Genomic DNA, 25,000 nt, shown 5'->3' on the forward strand with positions numbered 1-25,000 from the left:
CTGCACACCAGCAGTTGTTTGTCAGGCTTTGGAGTCTGAAAAGCTTTTTCTTCCTTGATATTTATTTGTTCATTTTCCTAAGGGTGGCATTTGACATTTAAGTGATCATTATCTAGCTCTTCCTTGCCTAAATTTTACTTCAACTGGGAGACAAAGTTAAAGACAAATGCCAATAAATGCAGTCTCCTATTCCATTGCCTAAGACTTTATTGATGTATTTTCACTCAGACCACTTAGAACAAACAGAAAGATCCTAGAATCCTTCCTATCCCTAACATAAATGTGGCCACATGTTTTATGTCCAAAGTCCTGGCCTGACTAAGTGGAAGTTTTGCTGTTGGCTTCACTGTAAGTTGGTATCACTTCAGATCCTCAGACCAGGATATATTGTCTTTCCTTGTTTTTTTTCTTTACTGGATTATCTATTAGCAGATTTTAAGGGAAAATATAAATAGAGCCATGTTTATGCCTTTCAGTGAGGTTAAAGTCACTCTCTTTTTATTGTACATAAGATTGCAAGAGAAAAATCTACAGAAGACACAAGAGGAAAAGTGGAGGGCAGACAGTAAGAATAAGGTTCTGAGATAAGGAGAGATAAGGTTCTGAGCAAGGATAATGAAGACTGACCTTTTTACATGGATTCATGGCACTAATGCCAGAGGGGTTATTAGGTCTGACTTGTGTGATACAAGCCCTTAAATTATGACCATTAACACTTTTGTTGAGCTCAGTGATTTGTGTTTCATCCAGAAGGACATCTAGTCCTGATGTGATGACCTCCAGAGACAGAAAATCCACTGATAGCCTTGGTAACTTAATCACATTTGCTGTTGCAATAGATACATGCTTTTACTTGAACATGCTTAGTCTCAGTTTTCGACCAGTTTTTTATTGTAACTTCCACTGACAGAGTAAAAGGCATTTTGTTTCTTCTTGGTGCCCTGGCCCCAATGACTCAAAAGTGCATTCACTTTTCACATTGCAGTAGAAGGCTGAAGTAGTTTTGCTTGTTGTAGAACAAGCCAAATGCTGAGATGCAGCTGTCACCACAGCAGCCTCAGACAGAGGCAAAGTGGGACCCAAAATTGGCTGCCTCTTCATTCAGAGCTTCAGCTTGGCCCCTTTGGAGCAAATCTGTTCTAAGACAAACGCTCGATCTGGCCAAATATTGTGATGGTTTCAGAACATTTGAAGATGTTACTAGATTTCCAAAGTCAGAACATTTTGTAACAGGCTCTGTAACTGTCTGGCTCAGGTGTGAAAAGCCTACAGCTCATAAAATGGCGTTTGAGTGTGGAATTATTTCTGTGGACATGTGGAAGCAAATTTTTGATTCCTTGTTATAATAATATAATACTGAGGACTATAAGAGCCTGATACCTTAAAATTACACTTTAAAATTCCTATTTTGAATGGATTTTCCCTATTTTCCATACCTGATTTAGCTTAGCATTCTGGGTAGCAAAGGCCATGCCATGAGGTAAGGTTTTGATTGGAGCTCATCTCTGTTTCCATAGGAATAGTAACTTGTTCCAAAGCATTTGTTTGTGATATTTAAAGAGAAAGGGAGAGAGGTTATTTCAGTTTGCTTGACAAAATTCATTTATGTGAGCAATATGTTATATTAATGCATGAACACCCACACCAAGCACTGTAAATGGCTGCCCAGGGCTTGTAGCCTTTCACCTGGAACACTTACCCAGTTTTCTGACAGAGAGGAAAGTACATCTTCTGGACCTTCCCAAATCATAGCCCTAACCCCTTTGGTAGCCATTTGCCTTTCAAAGTAATTTCCAATTTTGGGAGACTTTAAAAAGCAAACAGAAGGGCATATTTTGATTTTGACAGCAAATGCTTGGCAGTTCGGTGGAAGACGTGTGGCAGTTTCAGATCTACAGAACTTCCCTCTGTAGCAGCCACACTTGGCTCTGCACAAGCTGGTACATGGCTGAGAGTCTGACTTGCAGGAAGGGCAGGGCACAGAGGAATAACCACAGCCTGGGTTGTGTGTGGATGTGTGCTCATGAGAGGGCAAGACGAGGGAAGAAGGGCGAGTGATGCAGCAGTAATGGCTGGCTACGAGGAGGATGGAGCACAGACAAGTCTGAGACTTGAGGCATTTTTACCAGCATGTCAATTAGACCTGACTCTGAGTAGATGAAATTGTTTTCTGAAGGCAGACAGCCTGCCAATAGCTCTGAGCTGGTTTAATAGTAGTAAAAATGCTTGAAGCCATTAAACATCTTGTTTGTGAGGCCCCCATCACCAGCTGTGCAGCCGTGCTCATGGTGACACCAGCACATAGTTAATATATATTTACTTTTGGCCATGCCAGGCACAATACATTCAAGAATATCCAAATCCAAGAAATCCTCTTAAGATTTCCAGGGCCAGGTAGGCAGTTAGGCACATGCAAAGCCTCCATAAAGGAATCAGTGAGAAAGCTATAGAGGAAAAACTTGTGTTTATTTTCCCAGGTATTGCAAACTAAACACGTACCATACTGCTTTGTAGAGATGAATTCACTAAAATCCAGGATACAGAAAGAAGGTTACCATTTCCTTAAATAATGAAGTATTTAGAGATGTTTTTCTTGTCTGTGCTTTTATTTCCTGCTGAGCTGCCTTCTTTACGATATGCTGAAATCGATTTCTTGACCTGTCCCCATGTCCCTGCTTTCCCCTTGCACTTCCTCTGTCTCCTCTCACTCAGCCCTGACACTCTCTCTGCACCGAGCTCAACATACACCCAGGCCCTTTCTGCTCCCTCTGAAAACCCATCTGTGCTGTGAAACTCCCCACCTACGATGACCCCATATTGCTGTCTCGATCCCACTCTCTACTTGTTTTCTCAGTTTAAAGCTGTTGACTTCAGAGGTGCTGCTTCTCCCCTTGCAGCTTTCAGCAAGAGTCAGAGCCACTGCATCTGCCCAGGCTGTTCAAGGATAAAGTCTTCCTGGGGAACAAGAGGCTCCTGCTGTTTGCTCGGCAAAACAAAGCACTCTCTGCACTTACAGCTGGTATTAACAACGTTTCCAGGTTGAACGGGAGCTTCTTCCCAGGAAAGAGCATCCTTGTAACTGTCCTGCTCTCAAATCCTCTGCCTCTGTAAGGCAAGGGAAAGGCAAAACCTTTTCCCAACACTGCTGAGAAATGTTAGTGAGGCTTAGGGAAGGCTTCTGCTAGAGGTTGCTTCTGCACTTTGGCAAATCCTCAGCCCTTACCCAGGGAAGCCTATTCCATGCTTACTGCCCAGCATATCCTCAAGAGGTTTTCCCTTTTGCCTAGCAACTTTCAAGAGTGTACCAGAGACGGCTTTCATACGCATAAAGCCTGAAGAATGTGTATCTAGCAACTCTGTATTTATAGATGTTACTAATTCTGGATTTTGGTGCAGTTCTTGAGGACCAAAGCCACATTGTGACAAGCATCAATCTCTGTTACTGACTGAAATATTGGGATATGTCTGTAGCTTTTGCTGTCATTCCCTTTCTTTCTCAAAGTGTCCTTCCTTCCCTCCCAGTGAAACCACCTCACCTTTTGTGACATGCAATGTGACCATGGACAGGCACTTCAGAGAAGGAAATACCTTCTGGAGGGCTACAGACCCATTGTACTCCGCACAGCTGTTGCCCTGGGGCTTGGTGGATACTTACAAGAATTGCATGAAGTTGTCTATTTAGAGTATTGACGATGACTATTCAAACCCACAGCATCTAAAAACAAGTAGAGCTTATCCCAGAGACACCTGCCTGATGATTTCTGTGTGGGAAGGAACAGACACAGTGAAAGGGAAGTGAAACATTTTGCCCGAAATGGCATCTCACAGAATCAGATCTTTGCAGTGACAAATGTGCACTGAACAGAGCCAGATTTCACATTTTCTAAATGTGTTCCTAGGCATCTCTGTCATGATTGGAAACACCACAGCTGAAGCTGTCCATGGGTTCTGCAGGTTTGTCAACTCTAAGTGTTTTTGATGGCTCGGCACTGAGGTGTCTGTTTACCTGATTTCTCTATTTGCTGCTTACCTGGGCAGATTTCTGTGCCTCCATGAATGCTCATTGATTTTCCTGGGAGGGAAATGTCATTGCTGCAGCAGGCTGTGTACATCAGGTATATTGGAGAGCAGATCATTAGGGTTTGTGTAATTAGCAGTGCTACTAATGTACCCTGCAATGCTTTCTTCTCCAGGGGCTGGCCCTGATTATCTGGGTTAGTGACTTCATTGGCTCCTTCATTGCACTGGGGTCTCACACGACCTCCAGGGTGTTTATCCTCACAGCTGAGGTGTGGGAAGCGAGCACGGCACAAGCTGTTGTGGGCAGGAAGGGAGCTGTGGTGTGCTCCTGTAGGTCTGCTCATCTGTGTGACTGGGGGACCAGCACCCTGTAGGACACCATGAAGGCCACCTGCCCTGCAGCTGAGGTTCAGCCATGGCATGCGCACTCGGAGTGCTCTGCACATAGAAATAGTCACTGTCTGGAGCTCTTCACTTCCTTGAGGTCTATGTGGGTGCAGCTTTGCATCTTCCTCTGGGGTCTCTGGCAGGGGGAGTTACCCAGCTGTATTCCCCAGCCACAAGGGCCAGGACTGGTTTCCTAGAGCTGCACCCTTGCCTGGTGGCCTCTCAAGTGCACAGCTCCCCATTTCCAACTTCCAGTGAAACTCAAAGCAAACAAGTTGGATTCAAAACCAACCTCTCTTAGTTTTAGTCAGCACAAGATATTTGCATACTTGGTGGGGTTTAAGATATCTGTCCTTCTGCCCTGCAGTGGCTTTGTCACCATCCCACAGTGCTGTTTGAGCTCAGGCACCTGTAGCATTTGCAGTTCTGCCCTGCCCCATCTCCAAACCAAGCCATCTCTTCTTTTCACACAGGCAGCTTGCTGTTCCCTGGGTTGGCTCCATAGTAGAGCAGTAGCATCCTAGCACAAGGGCACAATCCTCTGCCTTTCTCTCCTGAGCAGTCTGCCAGAGCTGCAGTACATCCCCTAGCTCTCTCCAGGACTCATGGGACTTTAAAGGCACACCAAGATCCTGCACTTTTTTCTCTTTTCTGCAGGAACCCAGCACTCTAAGGCAGCTATTTCCCACAGAGGGGCTGGAGAAAAGTGCTTGCCTTTATCAGATGGTCATCACACAGCCTCCAGTTTAGTGCTCCTCTGCAACTAGATTTCACCAAATGCACATTAACCAATTACCCAATTTGGCACATTAATCAATTGCCATTAACTGATACAGGATCTAGCAAATGAATAAGCTCCTTACTGGTCATCTTTAACCCTTTGTATTAGTGTGGTAGTAGCTATCTGTGGCATGTACTAATGCAACATGCTTATGCTAACTTCTATTTTTTATAAGCTCTTCATAAGCCACTTATAAATAGAAGCTTAATATGAAGTGTGACAGATCTCTAATCTTTAGTCTCTCCTTAGCCCTCCAAGCGCTTCCTTTCTGGAAATACAAAATATATCCAGTGTGCCCTAGATATTCTCCATTCTTGCTGATGATTTTAGCTCTCAGCCATTGATTCTTTCCATTTCTTAATCAGTGTAAATAGATCAGGGTTGCAACACTCTTTTTATTTAAAAATTTTAAAAGACAGATTACATCAAAAGCACGTTTAAGGGGCGATGAATTTAAAATATATTTTGTTGCTCATGTGATGCTGTGAGGCAGAGGGTCAATATAAAGGAGACATAAAAAACCTGTATTCCTTCTTCTCCATTGCAATAAAGAGGATTGGAGCGAATTATCTAATGGAAGGTACGAATACTGAGAAAATACTGTGCAGCATTTATGAAGTGTCAGTACTTTGTGGCATTCTGTTTCACTAAAGGCCATGTGTGTGATGGTGCCCCTGTCACCACTGAGCAAACATTGGGGCACAGAATGCCTAGTTTAGGATTACACAGCAATCAGTTCCAAAACAGGGGATGAAACCCTAATATCCTGGTACAAGGGAATTTTTATGAGTCTATACCTTGTTTGTTTGTTAGTTTGTTTACTTCTGTGGGGGAAAAGCCTGTTCTTCAGAGTCTTAGGTGATATGGAAAATTCAGAATTAATACCTCTTCATTTCAGCAGGTCACTCAGATTTTGCTGAGCCCAATCCCTCCAGCATCCAGTGTTTTTTACTTTGACTTTAAAAGAAGTAAAGCCCTGTAGTTACTTTTTACCCTTTCCTTGCATTCAGCTTTGATCACTATAATAATGTACGTTTCCATGCAATTAATATATTGATATGCATTCACAGATAAGCACATCTACTGTGTTTCTCAGAAAAAGGAGAACACCTGATGTAGAGAACATCAGGTGCAGAACTTGCAGGATTTAAAGCACAGACAAAGCTAATGGCTCAAATTGTAGCCTAACCTAACACTTTGTCAGCCACAGATTCCTCCCCCTTTTTTTTTCTCCTTAAAACTTTTGCTGTTGCGTCACTGATAAATAACAGCCCTTTGCTCGGTAATAAATCCCTTCTGTATTTAAGGTTTTGCCTTCCTGCCCATTAAAGCTCTCCTCGTCAGCATTACTTTTACTTTTCAGAAACAAATATTCAGTATTACAGGCTAGGAGTTCTTTTGTTTTCCCCCCATGGATGCAAAACCCTGGGGGATTTACGTATCTACTTGATAGGCTCACACAATCTTAATCAGCCTATAATGGAGCTAATGGCTGTTTGTCATCCTTGGAGATATAAATTTCCTGGTGATGTCTACTGCAGTCAGTACATGAAGTATGCTCTGACTGCCAGCAAGGTCTAATAACCAGGAGAAGGGCGGCCAGCTTCATTAGTGAGCCCGAGACCGTGCCGGCTGCTTTTCTGGGGAACTGTGCTTTTTGAATGCCGAGAGGGAATAAAGGGAATAATGGACAATACCGGTAAGTGGAATAAAACAGATCCTCATTCCTAGTGCAGCTCCGGGGCTCGTCTGTATCCTCTCTCACTTGCTGCAGGAGATGTGTTTCTTTAGCCTCTGTGGCTTCTTTCTTTTAAATGTCCTTTATTAAAGCAAATCTTTATGTCTAAAATGTGACACACTTAAGTTGTTAACCCCTTAACAGTCTGATTTTTTTCTGCTCCGTTTCCTGGAAATGTGAACCTAAACTGTAATGTAGGATCTGCCTTTTTAAGGTATTCAGTGTTATTTTGGAAGCTATATGCAGGAAATGTGGCAGGAAGGGAAAATGCGTGTACTTCAGAAAGAAATATCTCTCACAGTTTGAAATAGGTGTGGATAGGTAACTAATAAAGCTAACAAAAAGTAGATAATGTTTAGCTCCCATCTGTCTCATTTTAAGCTGGCTCTGTTTTCTCTGAATAATGCCTTACTCTCTTTCATGTTTGGTACATAAAATACTGAATATATTTGCACTTTTTATTTTCTTTGATCTTCCAACTTTAGATCATGCATTTTCATCCCAAATAATGCACTTCACCATTTCTAAGGAGGAGCACACATCATTTACATCGGTGATGAAATGCATTATTTGCATTCCCCTTTTGCATTACCTTGTATCATGAGGCAGAGAAAAAAGAGAGTTTTTTGGGACAGTTATTTTGCATGCTGCTTTAACTGCTGTGAAACTTGAATAAGTCAAGACCTCACAAATTTATTGGTACTAATGCAATATATATTAGGAGTATCTGCAGTAGATTCAGTGCCCTTTGAAACCTGCTCAGCTCGTCAGATTTGTCTAATGTTGACCTTAAAAGTGACAATCACCTCTACAGTGTGTGTCAAAGATTATTTTATGGTAGGTTTTGGTGACTTTTGGGAGGTTGTGGGTGGTTTGATTTTTTTTTTTTTAAATAGTAGAAGCAAAACTCTTGCTTATGTCTGCTAAGCTGTCCAGGTCATTCTCAGCTCACATGTATCATTATAAACTTCTGTGACAAACAGATAAAAGGGTCTTACTGCCTTAATTTCTATAAAGTCCAGGACCAAAAAAAAAAAAATCTAGAATTTAAAATGTAACATCATGGAAAATTACACTGCTAGCATATAAAAAAAACCTGGCATGGTCCTAGTAAAATGTTCATTTCTGGAAATAAATAAGATTAGCAATACTCTTTGCACTTGGTGCTTTGGCCAGCTTTTAGGAAGCCTTAACATAATAAATGATAATGACTTGTGTTTGATATTGCATGACGAGGCAGAATTTTCTGCTGGAGGAGAAGGATTCCTGCTCTCTGACACAGAATGTCTGTGGGCAAGAGATACCCTGGCAGGCAGAGCTGCTAATTCCTCCAGGTTTTTACACTCCTCAGCATCAACAACTAACAGTAATGGAGACTTGATGGAGATACCACTTTAATCCAGCTATAAGAATCTGTTCTGGAATGAGTCATATTTATTTAAAGGCCAGTTTTGGGGGGATGAAGAGGGAAGCTAGTGTCTGAAAACCATAGAAACAGATTTTCCTCTGTGTGGGGCTTTTTTTTTGTTGTTTGATTGGGGTTTTTTGTTTGGTTTTTCTGTTGTTTTCTGGTTTTTGTCCTAAGGAAGAATCCAGTTTGGTTACTATCTGCACAAAGTTAAAGTAAGACTTGATGCCTGCACAACTTAGCAGCAATTCTCAACACTTCTTACAACATTAGTTCGCTCAATAACTCCATATATTTTTTTCACATGTGGAAACAGTGACTGATGCTTTCCTTTTGTAGAAAACAACCTATATACCATTAAAATTGGTTAAAATAATCTTTCAGACAATAACTAAAATCTAGTTGTTAAAAAAAAAAAAACAAACAACCCAAAAATAGATGAAACTAAGCCATATTGAAGACATCACAGCAGAGGGTAAGGCGAGTTTCTTCCATGGTTACCAGTGATCTTCCTGCTGCCTGTGGTCAGCTTGCTCCAAACCCCCAGAGGGCTTCAGCCCCACGTGGGCTATGAACACTCCCCCTTCTCCAGGCAGCTCTTCTAAGAGTCCTGCCACTTCCATACTTTGAGTGGTATTGGGAATACATCATTTCCAAAGAGCCCACAGGGTGCTGGGTAAACACAGCCAGGTCTGTAGAGGAATGTTTAGGGCTCATGATCTCTAACTGGGAGGCCAGTGTGGGGACTGTGCAGCTGAATACTTCTGTATATCTGTCCTGTCCCTCAGACATCTGGAGGGATGGGAGAGCACCTTTGAAAACCCTTGTGGTGTCATCTGGGCACTTATGAGATCACAGAGCAGCAGGATTATTTGCATGCCTAAGCCCAACTGCCTGATCAATTTGTTCTTCAGCAGTCTGCCAACTAAAATGTAAACACACTGATGTATATAAACTGGATACCTGCCCGAATTCTTCCTGGAGAGATGCTATTTCTGGCAATGCAGAACTGCAGAATATTAGCAAAGCTGCGTGTTTTAGCTACTGAGTGTTAGAAATAACAATTTAGTATCAGTGTCAGTGAATCAGGCCTCTGTTATTAAACTCATCAAGCTGCTGAAGAGAGTTTCAAAGTCAGACCGTGGATAATTGTTGGGCAAAACTCCATCTTCTGCTCTGCATAACAGAAATATCTCTGTAATTCATCACTCTTCTCCTCTGCCATCATTAAAATTATTTTATGGCCAAAACTGTCATTTAAAAAGATCGGTGTTGCTAATAAGTCACCTGCATACATTTTTAGCTGCTATGGTTGATGCCATTTTGTGGAGTTTAGAAACAATGCGTTCATTTTAAAAGTCCTTTCCTTTAAGTGTTAGATTGCTCTTATTTTTATTCTGTGTACCGAGACAACTCCACATAATTGTTGTCTCGTGTGTTCTTTTAAAAGCCTTTCCTGGAATAACAATAAAATATTCATCCATCTGTGTAGGGCACAACAGGACAGTTCTAGTTGTGTTTTTTGCCTATTTTGGCATCAGCTGTTTGTGACAGGCTGTCTGCAGGTATCCAGACATAAATTCAGCTGCAAGGCTGCCTGCTGCTCTGGGCAGGGGAGGGCAGCCAGCAGCCTCCACTGCCAGGTCCTGGGCTCCAGCTTTGCTGCACACATCGACTGTGGGCAAACACATCAGGCCTGGGGACAGCAGTGATGTAACAAAACTCATTTTTAAAAAATAGGAAGGTTTGGAAATAACTTGTGGGGTAGAGCGGGGGGGGGGGGGGGGGGGGTGAGAAAGCAAGTATAAAACCAGCAAGAAACTTGGAGTGGCAGGAAGAAAGAAGCTGTGGAAACAGAAGTGCTCCCAAGTGATGCATTTGGGGGAGGATTTCCTTTAAGGAGTGAGATCAGCAACATCCCTTCCCCCAGAGCTCCTGGTCAGCTGCACCCATTCTTACCAAGAAGAATGCCAGTGTGAGGTGCCAAAGGCCTGGGGGAGGAATCTCATGGGGGTGAATGGCACCGTGGTGAGGTCCTGTGTCATGCATACCATACCAGTAGTGAACAAAACCAGGAGGCCTTGTTTCATGTTTCTTGGGGATTTATATGACTTCTTTGCACTTGAAATATTATTTTAGCAGTAATGAGCTAGCTGTGGTTAATTGTTACCCTGAATTATGTAGGTTCTGCAGCTGTGGCTGCAGGCTATGCCTTCAAGTAAAAAATGTGTTTTAAGGGGACTGGAGGTCTTCTCTGTTGTATAGCCCATCTCTGAGGAATATCCAGCAGCAACATCAAACTTTATATTTGAACTATAGTGAAACTTAGAGCTTTCCACTGAAGTGAGAATTTAACTTTAAGCCTGAAATACTGTGGGGTGGGAAGGATAGCAAGTGACCAGTTTAGCCTTCTGTATGACATCATGTATTCACAGGAAGGGTAAGAGACACAGGAAACCATTTGTGGATGGAAATTCCCTTGCTTTTGAAGTAAGTGGTCATTTTTGTCTTTCCATAAGTCAATAGGACCTATTTAGCACTCAGTATGACTGCTGGGATTGAATGCTTGTTGAGGTTTTGACCTTACAGACTCTTTGTTATGTCTTATCTGTTATTTTGAGGCAAACAGGGTACATATTTCTAAAATACAGAGGAGAAAGAAAAACAGGCAGAAGAACAAAACTGGGAGGGGGATTTCAGCTTATCATCCTGATTTCTCATCAATTCATAGTGTTCAAAAACCTCTGATGTAGCTGAGCTGATCTGTGTGCAGAACTAGGCTAGATAACAATCTCAGTGAGTTGTAAGGTTCATTTGTTGCCCATAAAGGGCTCTGAAATCCTTTGGCCACCTAAGGCTTAAGCTGTCTGAATTGTCCCTATGAATTAGGAAACCCATTAAACAAAACCACTTGCAATGGAGACGGCAGCAGTGTCACCACAGGTCTGTGAGCCCTTGAGACAATTCCCAACTCCAGTGGCAAAACCAGTCACATCCTGTGGCAGCTTCTGTTTTGATCTTTGATGGCGCCTTGTCCATGTTCTCCCCAAGTGTGAAGGTGTTTTTAGAGGGGACAACAGTACCTCCTCTCTCTGTCCCACTCTTATGTAAATGGGGCTATCCATGCCATGTTTCTTTTATTGGTCCATTTGGCATGTTCTATAGATCACAAAATTGTCTGCTCATGAGAAATAAAGTAAAAAGCAATAAGCAACTCCTTTATACTACATGGTGTATTCTAATTTGCCTCCTATTTTCACCCATGCCCTGGCTGAAGTGAACACTAGTGTATCACAGGTCACTGTCTGCCAGAAAGTTGAATTTCTTCTTGTTGTAATTTTAGAATACTATTCATGGCTTATTGCCCCTTTACCCAGGAGTTGGCATAGTGTGCTTATAAATCCATGACCTTGGAAAGAATTTCTGTGAGGATTAAACTTCCTTGTGATGCTGCTGCTCCCTGTGTTAATTTCAAGTCTTTATATACGCATAGCGCATAGAATGACTACATAGGAACTTGCACTAGAGGTAGCCAAACGTCATGCAGCACCAAAATGATGGAGCACCTTCTAATGTGGAGATAGTCCACCCACCCTCCTTCAAAGGGTTTTCTTTAGCTAGAAATGCTGTGGTTCCACTGTGCTGACACACACTCATGATATTTTAAGCAATGATTCCAGTTGCTGCAGTGCTTCTTATGGAGAAGCAGCATGAACTCTAGCTGGTTTGGAGAGATGGGATAACACTGATTTTACTTACAAATAATTTATGATTATTTTTTTCTGGTAAAAGCTGGCAAGCATCAAACCATCTGGTTCTGAGTTCATGCCTTATGTTTACATCTGCTGGTTGTGTGGCATTTTTGGCCTGCTGCCTTTCAGACCTCTGTTCTGCACTCTGGATCATCACTGCCACCTATGGTGAAGAAGCAAGTGCTGTGCACAGAAGTAGTAATCCAAGTTTGAGAGGCAGCACTTCTCCGTATGCTTATAGCAAGGATGAAACCAAAATTGCAGGAGCCAATTATTTTGACAGTACAAGAAATCAGTCCAGACAAGGAAAGGTTGTGTTAAGAGGCACAGGCACAAATATTTCCAAGAAAAACAGCCTGTGTTCCAGGGGCTTTGAACCCCAAAACTGAGGGGGCTGGAAGAGAGTGACAAGGGGGAAAGCAAGATTGCATGATCAAAGAGCTGGTGGCTGATAATAAGGATCTAGTCTGCTGCTGTTTCACCATCATTCATTGTCTCTAACAGTGAGTCTTTCATGAAATGTGATACTTAATTGTGGGGTGACTTGCAGGGGTACTTCTATGGGTTTAAAAAGTAGACTGGATGGAATTTTACCAAAAAAATCCTCACTTTCTCTATTTTTTCCCTCCCTTTGTCTCACTATTTAAGCCTTTTTATATTTTCACATAAAACGTTTACGAGACTTCTTCCTGAGGTATAATTGGAAACTGTAAGTAGCTTAGGACTATAAGAATACCCAGCAACCTTCTCCCAGCAGACAGGAGCAAATCCTGAATAAAACTGCTGAGTTTGTGTCTCATCATTCTTGCTGGCAAGTGGGGCCAGGGTGGGTGTGAAGGTCCCCAGGGCAAAGTGAGTGTCCCCAGCTGGTGCCCATGGAGAGGCAGGGTGCTGGAGAAGACTGGGCAAATGGATTTGTTATCCTGCACCCACAGAGCTGTGTGTGCCTGACTCTGGGCACAGTGCCGCACCAGAAGGGATGTCCCATTTGCTGCTGGAGATGCAGGAAGAAGGAAACAGCTGTTGTGATCTTATTGCAGAGGTTCCATAGTGTTGTCTCCTTATTACAAAAGTTTCATACATTCTTGGTGTTTTCTCATGGACAGCTCCTCAGAGCACTGACTCTTCTTCACAAAGCAGCCAACTGACTCCAGTTCCCTTCTCAAGCAGCCACCCCACTCTTTTATAGCACTCTTCTTCTCTCTGGTTACAGCTGTGGCCTGTTAAAAGTCAGGCCTATTCCTAATCTTTGCTAATTGGCCCAGCTGCAACTCCTTAGGGGTAAGATTACTTTCTACACTATTTTTATTTTCTTATATTCTATCCCCCTACATAGCCACATCCATTTGAACTGCAGATACTGGGAGGGTGCTGGGGTTTGTATTGACACTTGTACAGAAGCATCCTCTCCAAGCACCCTGGGGGCAGTGGTACCAGCACAGGAACTTCCTGCAAAGGAGACAAGAAGGGGTGACTTGTCTGCTTTCCTCCCAGAGGAGATAAACTTAACCCAGGCTTGTCAGCAATGAGGTATTGAGTTGCTGGAAATATATGAGTCAAATAGTGAACCTGAGTGAAGAATTGGGTCCCTCTTAACATCCAATTTTCAAAGAAAGCAAAGGTCTAGGAGAAAATGAATTGGCCAGGGCCAAATATTTGCTTAATTTTCTCTGCAGCGCTTTTTCTGTAATGTAGAAACCAGAGATTGCTTATTTTAAAACTTATTGTATGGGAAATTCCCTTTAAATGTATTTCTGAAAAGCAACAGAATATTTCATGATAAAGTCAACCCTATGTCTCTGTAGAGAGGCAGGCACAGTGGGAGACAATCCCAGAAACAATTTTTTCACCCATGGCTTGACCATTGCTAGAAGGCATGCACAATGTAGTTCCAACAGAAATATGACAGCAGCTGGTATTTCCACAGGAGACAAAGTTGTGATCGATTCATCCCAGCTCCAGCTCCTGCTGACTCACAAGTCCCTTCTGTCTTTCTCACTGGGACTTGAGTCAGTCCAAAAAACAAGGGGTATTTTATTATGGAGGCTTGCCTGGTAACCATGTGGAGAGATGAACTGAAAATATGGCGATCTCAGGCATAAAATTTGTGCTGCTGGGAGCTGTTTATTGACATTTAAATCATAGTTCAGCAAGATTTTGTTATAGCCCTACTGTCAGGGAAAATGGTTTGTTGATGGAAGAAGCCTATGGAGCTCATGACTGTGATTTTATCACAAAAACAGACTATATATTTTAGCTGCTTTTTTTGTAGCTGCAGTTGTTGTATGGCTCCTTTTTCTTCTCTTTTCTGTTTCTGTTTTTATTGATTAATATTATTAAAATAACTAACATGACGCATTATTCTGGTTTAATTTCAAGTGAAATTTGGCAACTTCTACCGGTGAGATAAGGTTTAATTGCTCTTGGCATTTTAAAAAGAAATGCAAATGACAAAGATATTAAACTGACAAATTATGACAGCTCACATAACACTTTTTACAATGGTTTTTTTCCATGCATTTTTAATACCCAGAATAGTCAGCCTTAATACTACGATATTTACAATAACTCATTATTCTAATGGAGACATTTTGCTTTGTCAGGCAATACACAATCAGCAGTTTTCTATAAAGAATCTGAAAACTGTTCAACATTAATTCTGTGACACAAACTCATAGAAGCCAGACAATTTATAAATGGGGCCAATATGCTGCCCTTAAATTGGGATATTAAGGAATAATTAGAGCACAGTAAGGGCAGGTTGCCAAACGTAACTTTCAAATCCCCCAGTTAGTGTCACTTAGCACAGTGATTGTAATGTATTATGTGCCTTCTGTAAGGCACAAACATGCATTTCCTACCAAACAGCTTAAGGCGCCCATGAGAGGTTGAAGTAGCTGTTTACTTTGGCATGAGTGGCTTCAAGAGGCATAAAGCACCACAGAATTTAGGAACAACGATGGCTTTGCGGTTAAAAGGGAAATGGGAAGCCATGGTAGAGTCTGCTTTTCTCAGTGTTTCTGCAAAACTCAGCAATGGGGTGTTTTGTTTGTTTGTTCTCTCCTTTGGTACCCTGCAAAGGCCATCTGCTCTGGGTGACAGGGTGTGGTGTGGTGTGGTGTTGTGTGGCATGGTGTGGTGTGGTGCCAGCAGACATTAATGTGAGCCCCTAAAAATCACAGCCACATCAGCACTGGGGGCTGGACCCTGACTGGTGACCAGCTGGGGTGAGGTGGGATGCAGGGTCTTACACCTGCCAGCATCCTGCTCAGGACACAGCTGTTCTAGCTCTAGCTCTAGTTCTAATTCTAGTTCCAGTTCTAACTCTAGTTCCAGTTTTAGTTCTAGTTCTAGTGGAGGATCTTTCACCACTGTGCTCTTAACTGGTGCAGTCAGGCCTCAGACCTACCCCTGCCCATGCTTTTGGAGGTGCTATTCACCCTGATGAATTACCTGTCTAATTTAGAAACTTTGGGAAGGTTACACAGTGACATGTGAGAGTATCTTAGCAGTTCCTGAAGTTAGATAGTCTAGGTAGTGGGGAAAAATACTTTTTTTTAACCTACAAGTGGGAGGTTCTAGGGCAAAAGTAAATGTGATGAAGTCTTGAGGAAGATTTTGAGGTCCCTGAAGATGAACAATTCATTTTGCAACATCTGAGGGTGACGAGCAGTGCATTATATTATTATATTGTCCCCAAAATAATGTAACATTCATCAATGTTCCTTGTTTTAGCTGTGGATGTTGTCACACCGAGACAATTCTTTAATTCAAGCACTAGAGGAGATGCAGTAGCTCTACACAAAGCTCTTCATTTTCACACAAGTTTCTGCCATGTTTGCAAACCTTCAAGTTCTCTGAGTGTTGTGTAGATTCTCTTATCTGTGTCTCAGGAAGCCTGAGTGCAAGGAAGAGCAGGGAGGTACAAACTGGCAAATTAGGGGCACTGCTCAGCACCATTGGAGTCCTATTTTGAGTTGTTGGAGGAGAAAGAATAGAGCCAGTGCTATTTCCCAGGATGTTATCTTCTCCCAGGGAGGAATAAGAAGGATGATTGTGGGGTCCCCTTCCTCTCCCAGGTGGTGGCCTGCCTCCTGCTTTACTCTGCACTGCAGGTGAAGAAGCCAGTGATATGCCACTCAAGCCAAGGGGGCAGTTTGTGCAGCTATGGTCTGAGAACACTTTTCTGAGGGTGGTGTTTCTCCACTGCACTAGTAATGCTGTGTGTGCATCAGTGAAGCCTTGAAGTCTGCTTCTCCCTACAGTCCCATTGCCTGTTGTGACAGAAATGCAATTAGCTGCTTTGGGGAATGGCTTGCAAATTTGGGGAAAAGATTGCAACCACAGCTAGACTTCTTCGGGGTATTTTTAAACAAAATTTTAAATTCTGAAGGCAAATTCAGTTTTTTCCCCCTGGTAGAGCAGGCAGCTCTACCAGTGTTAGAGTTTGTGTACATCTTTCAGGTGCAAATAGGGTGCGCATCCATTTCAAAGGAGCACTCTCAGGGTGAGCAAGGTGAAGGCAGGAGTCAAAATCCTTCCCAGATCAGCATTTAACTACACTTTAGGGTCATTATTGCCTCTTGCCAGGATCTCCTTTTCCTCTGCTCTGCCTTTAAGCTTTTCCCCCAGGGCAATAAGTGCAACCTCATGCATTTGATCAGACTGCTAATGGAGAAGGGGATTGCCACCATGACAGCTGATAAGTGCTTGCCTGAAAAAGCACCACAAATAAACTTCTCAGCACAGGGTGGATGGAGTTGTGTGACCTCAGGCTTTCCTTTTCTCTGCTTCTGGCACACCACACCAGTCTTTTACACATTTGCCTTTTACAGCTTCTCAGGAAAGCACCCAAGTGCCCACAGGATGCAAAAGTGGTGATCCCACAGCAAAGAACCTATTGTCTGCTACTCTGTTGGATTGGTCCCCATAGCTACTGTGGTCCCCTTCACTTTCACATTTTCATGCTGGTCTGCATGCTCTGTGTGAATCTGCATGATTGAGGTTTTCTTTTTTATTATATTTTTTTATTTTTATTTTTAAATTTTTTTTCCTTCTCTCCATTTTCACAGTCATAGTGTATTACAGGCAGAATAAAAAAGGAAAAAAAAAAGTATTTTGAAGATATTAGTAGCTTGGCAACCATGAAGCTTTCCCATGGCTTTGCAGAGGAATTTGGAGTGCTTACGCTCTGTACTTCCCTTTATCTTGCTCTGCACTGTGCACCAGAGCTCTAGTTCTGCAACTGATGCCATGAAAGTAGGTTGCTGTGCTCAAATTCAGGGTTTTTCTTAGGCTTCTGAGTCAGTTCAATGCATGCATTGCTGATTTAGATTGCTGCCAACAGGGATCACCCACTGGCTGTCTCATACTATTTGGAGGGGGGAGTAGGGGAGATATTAGCTTGGTTTCTAGGAAAGAAACAAAATTGTAAGACAACATTTACCTGTATCAAACTTGGCTTCTTCTCAGCTAAGGGAAAAAGCAATGAAAATTTTCACATGCTCCATGATTTGCCTGCTTGCCAACTCCCTGGTCACATCGTCTCAACCCAAATGTGAGAAATTAGAGATTCTTTACACAGGTATGAAAGGACTTCCCGTAGCTGACAAGTGGCCCCTAACCTATTTCAGCTTTTGCTCTGTCAAAGGTGACTAGTCCAAGACATTTACCACTCTTAAGCACATGAACATTTCCACTTTGCTCCCAATATTTTCCTCCTATTTCATTGTACTAAATCAAATTCCATGATGTGCTCATTTATAGAACAAGCTGCGTTCTCATGATATTTATGGATGGCTGCACCACGTGCTCTATGCAGGTCAAGAGACATTGCAAACACAAAGGAACAAAGATGATTCCCAAGCACACCAATGCACTCCTCAGCGTGTGCAGGACTGACTCGCATGGGTGAAGCCCCTGCCTGGACCCTGTGGAGAGTTTGCAGTGTTTGGAGGCTCTCAGAGAGAGAATGCTGTGCTAGGTGCATCTTTCCTGTGTGTATAGGAGGGGTGTGAGTATGGCAGGGAGGCAGGGAGCTGCAATACGTGTCAGTCTGTAGCAGTGGTGAGTAGGGAGAGTGCTGCAAAAGAGCTGCAAACAGCTGGCCACACAAGGCACAGAGCTGACTTTCACTTTGCAGCCCTGAGATGGAGCTGGCACAGCTTTCTGGCCTTGTGTTTGTGGTCTGGGAAGCCAATGAGTGGCCTGGGCTCAGGAACATTCTGAAGTTAACCTTACAGGTAAGGTTGACAATGTATCCCCTTGGTCTCCCTTGTGAAAGAGCTGCATGCACTTGAAGAAATTATTATAAATTTGCCTTGCAACAATTTTTAAAGAGAGTAAATGAAGTAGACTTATAAGCATTAGCTAGTGAGCTTGACATCAGTCCCAGGCAAAAATGTGAAACAGATGATACAGAGACTGAGCCAGAAAGAATTAAGAGATTGAATACAAATAATTTCAATTAACACGGGTTGGAGGAAAAACAATTTTGAGGGAAATATTTCATACATCTATCTTGCTGCATGAGAAGATGCTTGCCTCAGTTCTGATTTGTAGAACCTAAAATGATGCAAAACCTATACACTATGTATCAAATGGGTTCTTCTGTACCCAAATGCCAGGTTTCAAAATACGAGTGCATTTTAGGAATTGTTTTCACTCATCAGGTGTGATTCAGGAGGTATCCAGCAAGAGCTGGTCCTTTGCTCCAGCTGTATGGTGCTACTGGCACTGACTAGCAAGAAAATACAAAATTATGTTTAGGTAAGAAATGAATGCATTCAGTATGGACAAAGGAAAGGCCATATAATCAGGGACAAGACTAATTAGATCATATTTACATATTGGGAGGCTCAATGTTGAGAGGCAGTGATTTTTGAAAATACTTGCATAATGACATTATTCTGGAGGCACACGTGCAGCTGATGAGCTCTGTCTCAGAGAGCTGAGACACTCCTCACATGTATTTGCAGCACTGAAAGGTGCTGTCTTGCTCTAGTTGGAGCACTGGAGTGACTGCTTCTGGAATACTAAGTAATCTTGGGTGTCCCATGTCTTCCCTGAAACACAAAAATCTGTGGAGAGATCAGGAAGCCTTGCAACAATGCAATCTGAGCAACTGTGAAAGAAATTTTTTTGAATTTTGAATCTCCTTTGCACCTAGCCCTAAAATCCCTTTGCAGCTTTCTGACTGTAATAATCCTACACATTGTTCCATGACTTCTTACTGGACAATACTAATTCAGACCTCTTAGTTCCCATTTATGAAGAAATATCACAAAGATCTCTCTGTAGAGGTATATTGTTGGCAGGAACGATAAATATCTACTTTAACATGTCTGTGTGTATCTATATAAGTTTAAAATAGTGGTCATTGGTGATGCTGATTCTATTTCAAATTTGAAAAAGGAAGGTGACTAGTAAGTTGCACAAGTAAAAAACAATACTGCACAACTTACATCAGACAGACTGCTAAGAAGGCTGGAAATGAGGGGTCCCAGGTGTTAAAAAGCCTCTAGCAGGATGGTTCCTAATCAACACTCAGAATTTCTCCTTCCAGTTTTAATAAAGGCTTTGTTTCCCCTGGATCTTGCTGCTTCTGCCGTAATTGCCACCTGTCGGACACAACAGAACGGCAGTGCTGGCACACAGGAGCCTTGGCTGTCCTGCCTTCCCAGCACCAGGAAAGCTTGCTGAAATGATGCCCATTGTACTGCTTTTCAGTGCACAGGTAGCTAAATGGAAGAAGTTTAATTCTTTCTCATCACCCCAGAGCCAGCCTGAGCCAGAGACCCTGTACAAAGCATTCACTCCTGTTCCTTTCAGGGGGTAGCTGCTCACAAGAGGGGCAGGTGGGGGTAAGCCAGAACCAGTTCAGTCCTTTATACCCACTCACACCAATGGAGGGGTAGATCCTGGCATTATCCCAGCAGCTCTGAAATCAGGCACCCTCCCTGCTTCTCAGGGCTGCTGTCAGCCTGGCAGTGTGGCTGGAACTCTCACACAGCTGCACAGAAACCATGGTTAGGCACTGCCTGGGTGTTACACCTAGCAGGGGGGTTTCATGGCTAAACCTGACTTCTAGGGCACTGGTGTTGCTCTTCAAACTGCAAGGCAACACTTTCCAGTCAATACCACTGCTTTGTGCAGGTGCTGTGGCTTTTTCCTGGGTACTCCAGAGATTGTTTTCTTAATTTTTTTTTTGATCAAGTCATGTAAATCCTGAGGTTTTGATGTCATTCTTTGTGTGGCAGCTAAGAATCCTACACCACAGGGCACCCCTGCCAGAAGAGGCCTCCTGGGACAGAAGAGCTGGAAGCAGCAGGGTGGGTTGTGGTGAGGGTGAATGCTGCTGTTGGAGCACAAAGGCAGTGTCTGCAAACTGCACAGTGCCTAAAATAAAAAGCCTAAAATAAAAAGCAGCTCATTTTGCCTTAAATAGACAATGTATATGATAATACAGCCTGCTGATCAGGGCCCTCATCTGCCCTTTTCTGCACCTGCTTAAAATGCAGAAGTTTTGTTGTCATTGTTGTTGTTTTGTTGGGTTTCTTTTTATTTTGGTTTGTTTTGTTTGGTTTGTTTTGGTTTTTTTTTGTTTGCTGTTTTGTTGGATTTTTGAGGTTTTTTTGGAAGGAGAGCTAGAAACAAAAGCCTAGCCCTATGCCACCATGCTAACAGTACTTTATTCTCCACGCAAAAACATGACCAGTATTTCCCCCTAATCCCAGCTGGTAGGATAGGAGTCCTGAAATACTGGTACTGTACCAGCAAAAAGATCAGGTTGTTTCTGTCACTGGAAAGTCAGAGAAGCAGGAATTAATCCTTTCAAGCAGAAAACAATATTGAGTCAAGATCCACCCCCTAAACTGTTCTGTGTCCTGCCCAAGCTATTGCATGGATGGACAGAAAGAGTCTTTCCATCTAAATGCTGGTATTGTGTGGGATTTAGACTGGAAATAGAGTTCCTGTAACACAGAAGACAGACAGCCTCACTACCCAGCACTGTGATATCTAAGCTCATCTCTTGGGATGGACATCCTAGGAGAGAGGAGAAGCTTTTTCCCCAAACATGCCTTCTTTGGACAACCCCAGGTCACTTTAAAAGGCTCCTCAACAAGCAGAGTCTTCAGGACTCTCTGGGGCTCTTCAAAAGGGACTGGGCACTGTATCTCCACCAGTGTGAGTGCTAGCTCATTGCTGTGGTGGGACTCCCAGGGGGATGTTCAGCTGCCAAGGAGGAAAGCTCCAGTGTACAGCTCATTCTGGTGCCTGTGTGGCTGGGCAGCAATGAAGGAGGGGGTTGAGGACTGTGGAGCTGAGAGATCAAAGCAAATTTCAGTTAAAGGAAATAATTTGCCACAAAGCTGTGTCTATATTATGTGTGTTGCAGATCTGTCTGCTGGGTACTGTGGGGTACTCAAATATTGCAGTGAGGAGGACCCTGAGGTTTGCTTTGTGCCATAGCTGGTCACCTCTCACTGAGCACACTGTTCCAGCTACTCTGTGTTTTCAGGATAAATGTGCTCTTGCTGTACCTTCTTTCCTCCTGGGATGCAGAAGAGACTGACTGTGATGGAGATAGCCACCTCACACAGCATGTGAGTTCTTCACAGCAAAGGGGATGGGAGTCAAGGAGTCAGCACTGGGTGCAGGCTTTCCTTGTAACCTTTTGCTTACATTCACAAACAATGCCCTATTGTGGTGTTTCCTGCAGATTATTCTAATAACCACTGGGCAGTGAAGCATGAGCATGTGTTCAGGTTTCTTACATCGAATTCTAATGTGATAAAACATGCCAGCTTTCTAAGGGTCAATTAAAATGCACAAGAAAGAGAATTGGATAAAATGGAGCACATGGAACTTTGCTGTAACTCTTGAAACTTGGAAGCTTCCTGGAAGAAATGGATTTTATATCTAAGGACACACAATGTTTGTTTTCTTTTCTGCTATTTTATCACTTGTCAGTTATATTGATACATCTCTTCTCTGAAAATGCATGGCCTGGTGTAGGTACTAGAGTTTTCATAAAGGCTTGATTGCAATTATAATGGGGGGAAAGGGTTTTCCTGTGTGTGTGAAAAATACATGGCCCGGGCCTTGCATGGTATTTGAAGCTACAAATGCTGATTGAGTGCCTCGCCAGGGAAAAACAAGGAATCCTAGAGCTCCTATGTGGCTGCTGCATTGCACATGTGCTTGAGCATTAGAGGTCTTTACTGAACCAGCAGATTTGTAGCATATTAGGTACAAAACTTATTGTCAGTGAAATACATTGTAGGCACCTGAGTGGAACAGCAGCAAAGAGGAGCAGAATGGTGAGTGTGTTTGGCAGCCCAGCACCAGGCTGGTGGCAGCAGGTTCTGACGTGTGCACTGAAATGTTCTGTCCATGGAGAAGGTCACCCTCCCCCATTTTCTGGGTTTTCTTTTGTCCTTTAGACAGACTCAGCTTCTAGCAAGCAATAACCTGAGAGCAACGTAATGTTTTGTTGTTTGGAACAGTTTGCAGTCAGACAAGTTATGTTCAGTGTAAAAATTAACACACAAGCCTAAAAAAAATATCAGAAAATGTATGGATTTTTCTTACTAAGGTGTTATGGTCCATCAGTTAACCAATGTTGTTAGACAACTTATAAAAACAAAAAATGCCTTGCATGAATCCAATTGTTTCATATTAGTTAATTTGATGGGCCAAATTATTTATAAAACATTTTATATTTATTATATCATAAGGAAATGCTATATTTGAATACGTTACTAGCATCATACTCTTTTTATTAAAGTGTTTCATTAACTGGTTTAATAATGAAATAGCTTAAAATACAGATTTTTTTTTCTTTTAGACTGGTAAATAGACATCTTTAATATGTCTTCCTTTCTATACTTCTTACAGTTCATAAATTTGAACTGCAGGGAGTCTTGCTGCTGGAACTCCAATTCAGACTTCTAAAAATTTTGTAGGATGAATGGGATGGTTGAACACAAATGTCTATGCACTGAGAAGGTTTTCAGTGATGTTGACCACACAGGAAAATTTGCAGTTTTTTACCTGAGAGTGCATGCAACTGACTTGCATTCATTTCACATATCTATACATGGATATATGCATAATTGTAAATACATTCACTTAATGAATTATTTTACTAAAACACAACCTGCCTTGTGAGGCCAGGAGTTCGTACAGAGTGCTGAACAAGGGTTAAGTCTCCGTACCTTTAAAAAAATTTACTTTTATTAGCTTGAGCTGCAAGGATCTGACCCCTGACAATGTAATGTTATTTTAACCACACTTTGTCTTGAATTGAATGGATGTCTGCCTGGATCCCCAGACTGGGACACTGAGCTTTTGTGAAATACAACTGCACAAAATGAAGGTGGCCCTATTTTGTCCCTTAACCAAAAGATGATCTCTCTTAAGGGCTACTCTAGAAAGGAAGTCATTTTTTCTCTGTATACATTATTTAAAAACCTAAAAAGTGCTCTTTGCTTTCCTCAAATGTTAATCTGCATACTGCACTCTGATTTATGTTCAACATGTCAGGATAATGGGGATGGAAAGCACAGGGCACCCTTCTTGGTCGCATAAAAACATTGTAAAACATTCAGAAAGTTCTCAGTCTGTCTCCAGCAATGGACCATTAAATAAGAGGAATAAACACAGAAGGGACCATTGACCTGAGCTCTGCATAATTTACTTTATGACTGCCAGCTACATTCACAGATTTACAGGCACTGGGTTTTATCACCATGTGTGAGTCAAGGTTGTGGTTCATAATTACTGTGCAGTTCATGGGAAAACCCTAAAGACATCTTGTGCTGTATTTTAGTAGTTCCAGTGAATGGGATCATGGGAAAACCCTAAAGACATCTTGTGTTGTATTTTAGTAATTTGGGTGGGATCTGTGCTTGGGAATGCTTTGGAGTGCCCCTCGTCCTGCTCCATCACCTGTGCAGGTGAGACTATACAGAATCTTGCTTACTGCTTTTGGGGGAAACAACTATTTACTGTGCCACACAGCTAACATACAAGGAAATGTCTCAGGTATTCTGGAAAGGGTAACTGTTTAAAAAGAGAAATGGAGTGCTTGTGGGTGTCTTATGTAGGATACCTTTTCTTTTACCACCAGCTAGCACAGTTCTCCAAGTGACTTTACAGAAAATAATGCCAAGCTGGATTTTGTGGGTCATACCCCACAACCAAAGGCATTTGTCCTCCATCCAGAGAGCCCAGTACAAGCTATCTGCAGCGCACATGAAGGCATTTCTGCATGGCATGGGGCTGTGCCTTGCACCCACGTAAGGTTTTAGAGGGAGCTTGGCATTGCTGCTTGTTCCCAGTGCTACCAGGGACTGTGGAAAGGGCCACAAGAGCTCCCCAAGTAGGTCCTGTTTTCAGAAATGTGTATTTTCTTCCTTTCACAAGGGGTCTTCTTGGGTTAATGTTTTCTACAGTTAAATACTTGCAAAAACACTGTGAAATTAAGTCCTTTGTCTCCCAGTAAGTGGCATACCAGTAAAGGTCTTATTACTGGCTCGCCCACATCAGCTTTGCTGTGTCTATACTGGAATGTAATTCAGTGAGCCACACCACCATGAAAACATCTGATGCACTATTTTTTTAATGGATTTTCCCCACAGAGAAGCTATCTTCCTGGGCATTTCTTCTGCCAGCCCAATTTAATTGGATTGTAGCTGAAAACAATAATATTACATTTACATTAGCTTTAAAAGTCTCCTCATTTTTGCCCCTACAACCCATCTGGCTCTAATGTTTCTGAATTTTAATTTAATGAAATTTTTTCATTTGAACTGACTAAATGTGCTGCATTAATAATCTGCTGTTTTAAAAAGTAGTGAGAAAAAAATGTATAAGATTGATGTTTAGTCTTGGTAAAAGCACTTTTCCCA

At 42.3% G+C, this 25,000-nt stretch overlaps 1 protein-coding gene across 1 annotated transcript in view; it reads left to right on the top strand.

The window, feature by feature from the left end:
• Positions 1-6,507: 6,507 nt before the first annotated feature.
• The window catches only part of PHACTR2 (phosphatase and actin regulator 2), a 104,136-nt gene continuing 85,643 nt past the window's right edge, over positions 6,508-25,000 (top strand). Inside the window, exon 1 of the mRNA XM_054279735.1 lies at positions 6,508-6,887. Coding sequence (XP_054135710.1) covers positions 6,875-6,887 — 13 coding nt within the window. The 5' untranslated portion in view covers positions 6,508-6,874. The remainder of the gene's footprint in view (positions 6,888-25,000) is intronic.

This window comes from Melozone crissalis, unplaced genomic scaffold, assembly GCF_028551555.1.
Source record: "Melozone crissalis strain CALT ecotype California unplaced genomic scaffold, PUWL_Pcris_2 ptg000027l_1, whole genome shotgun sequence".
NCBI classification, from domain to species: Eukaryota; Metazoa; Chordata; class Aves; order Passeriformes; family Passerellidae; genus Melozone; species Melozone crissalis.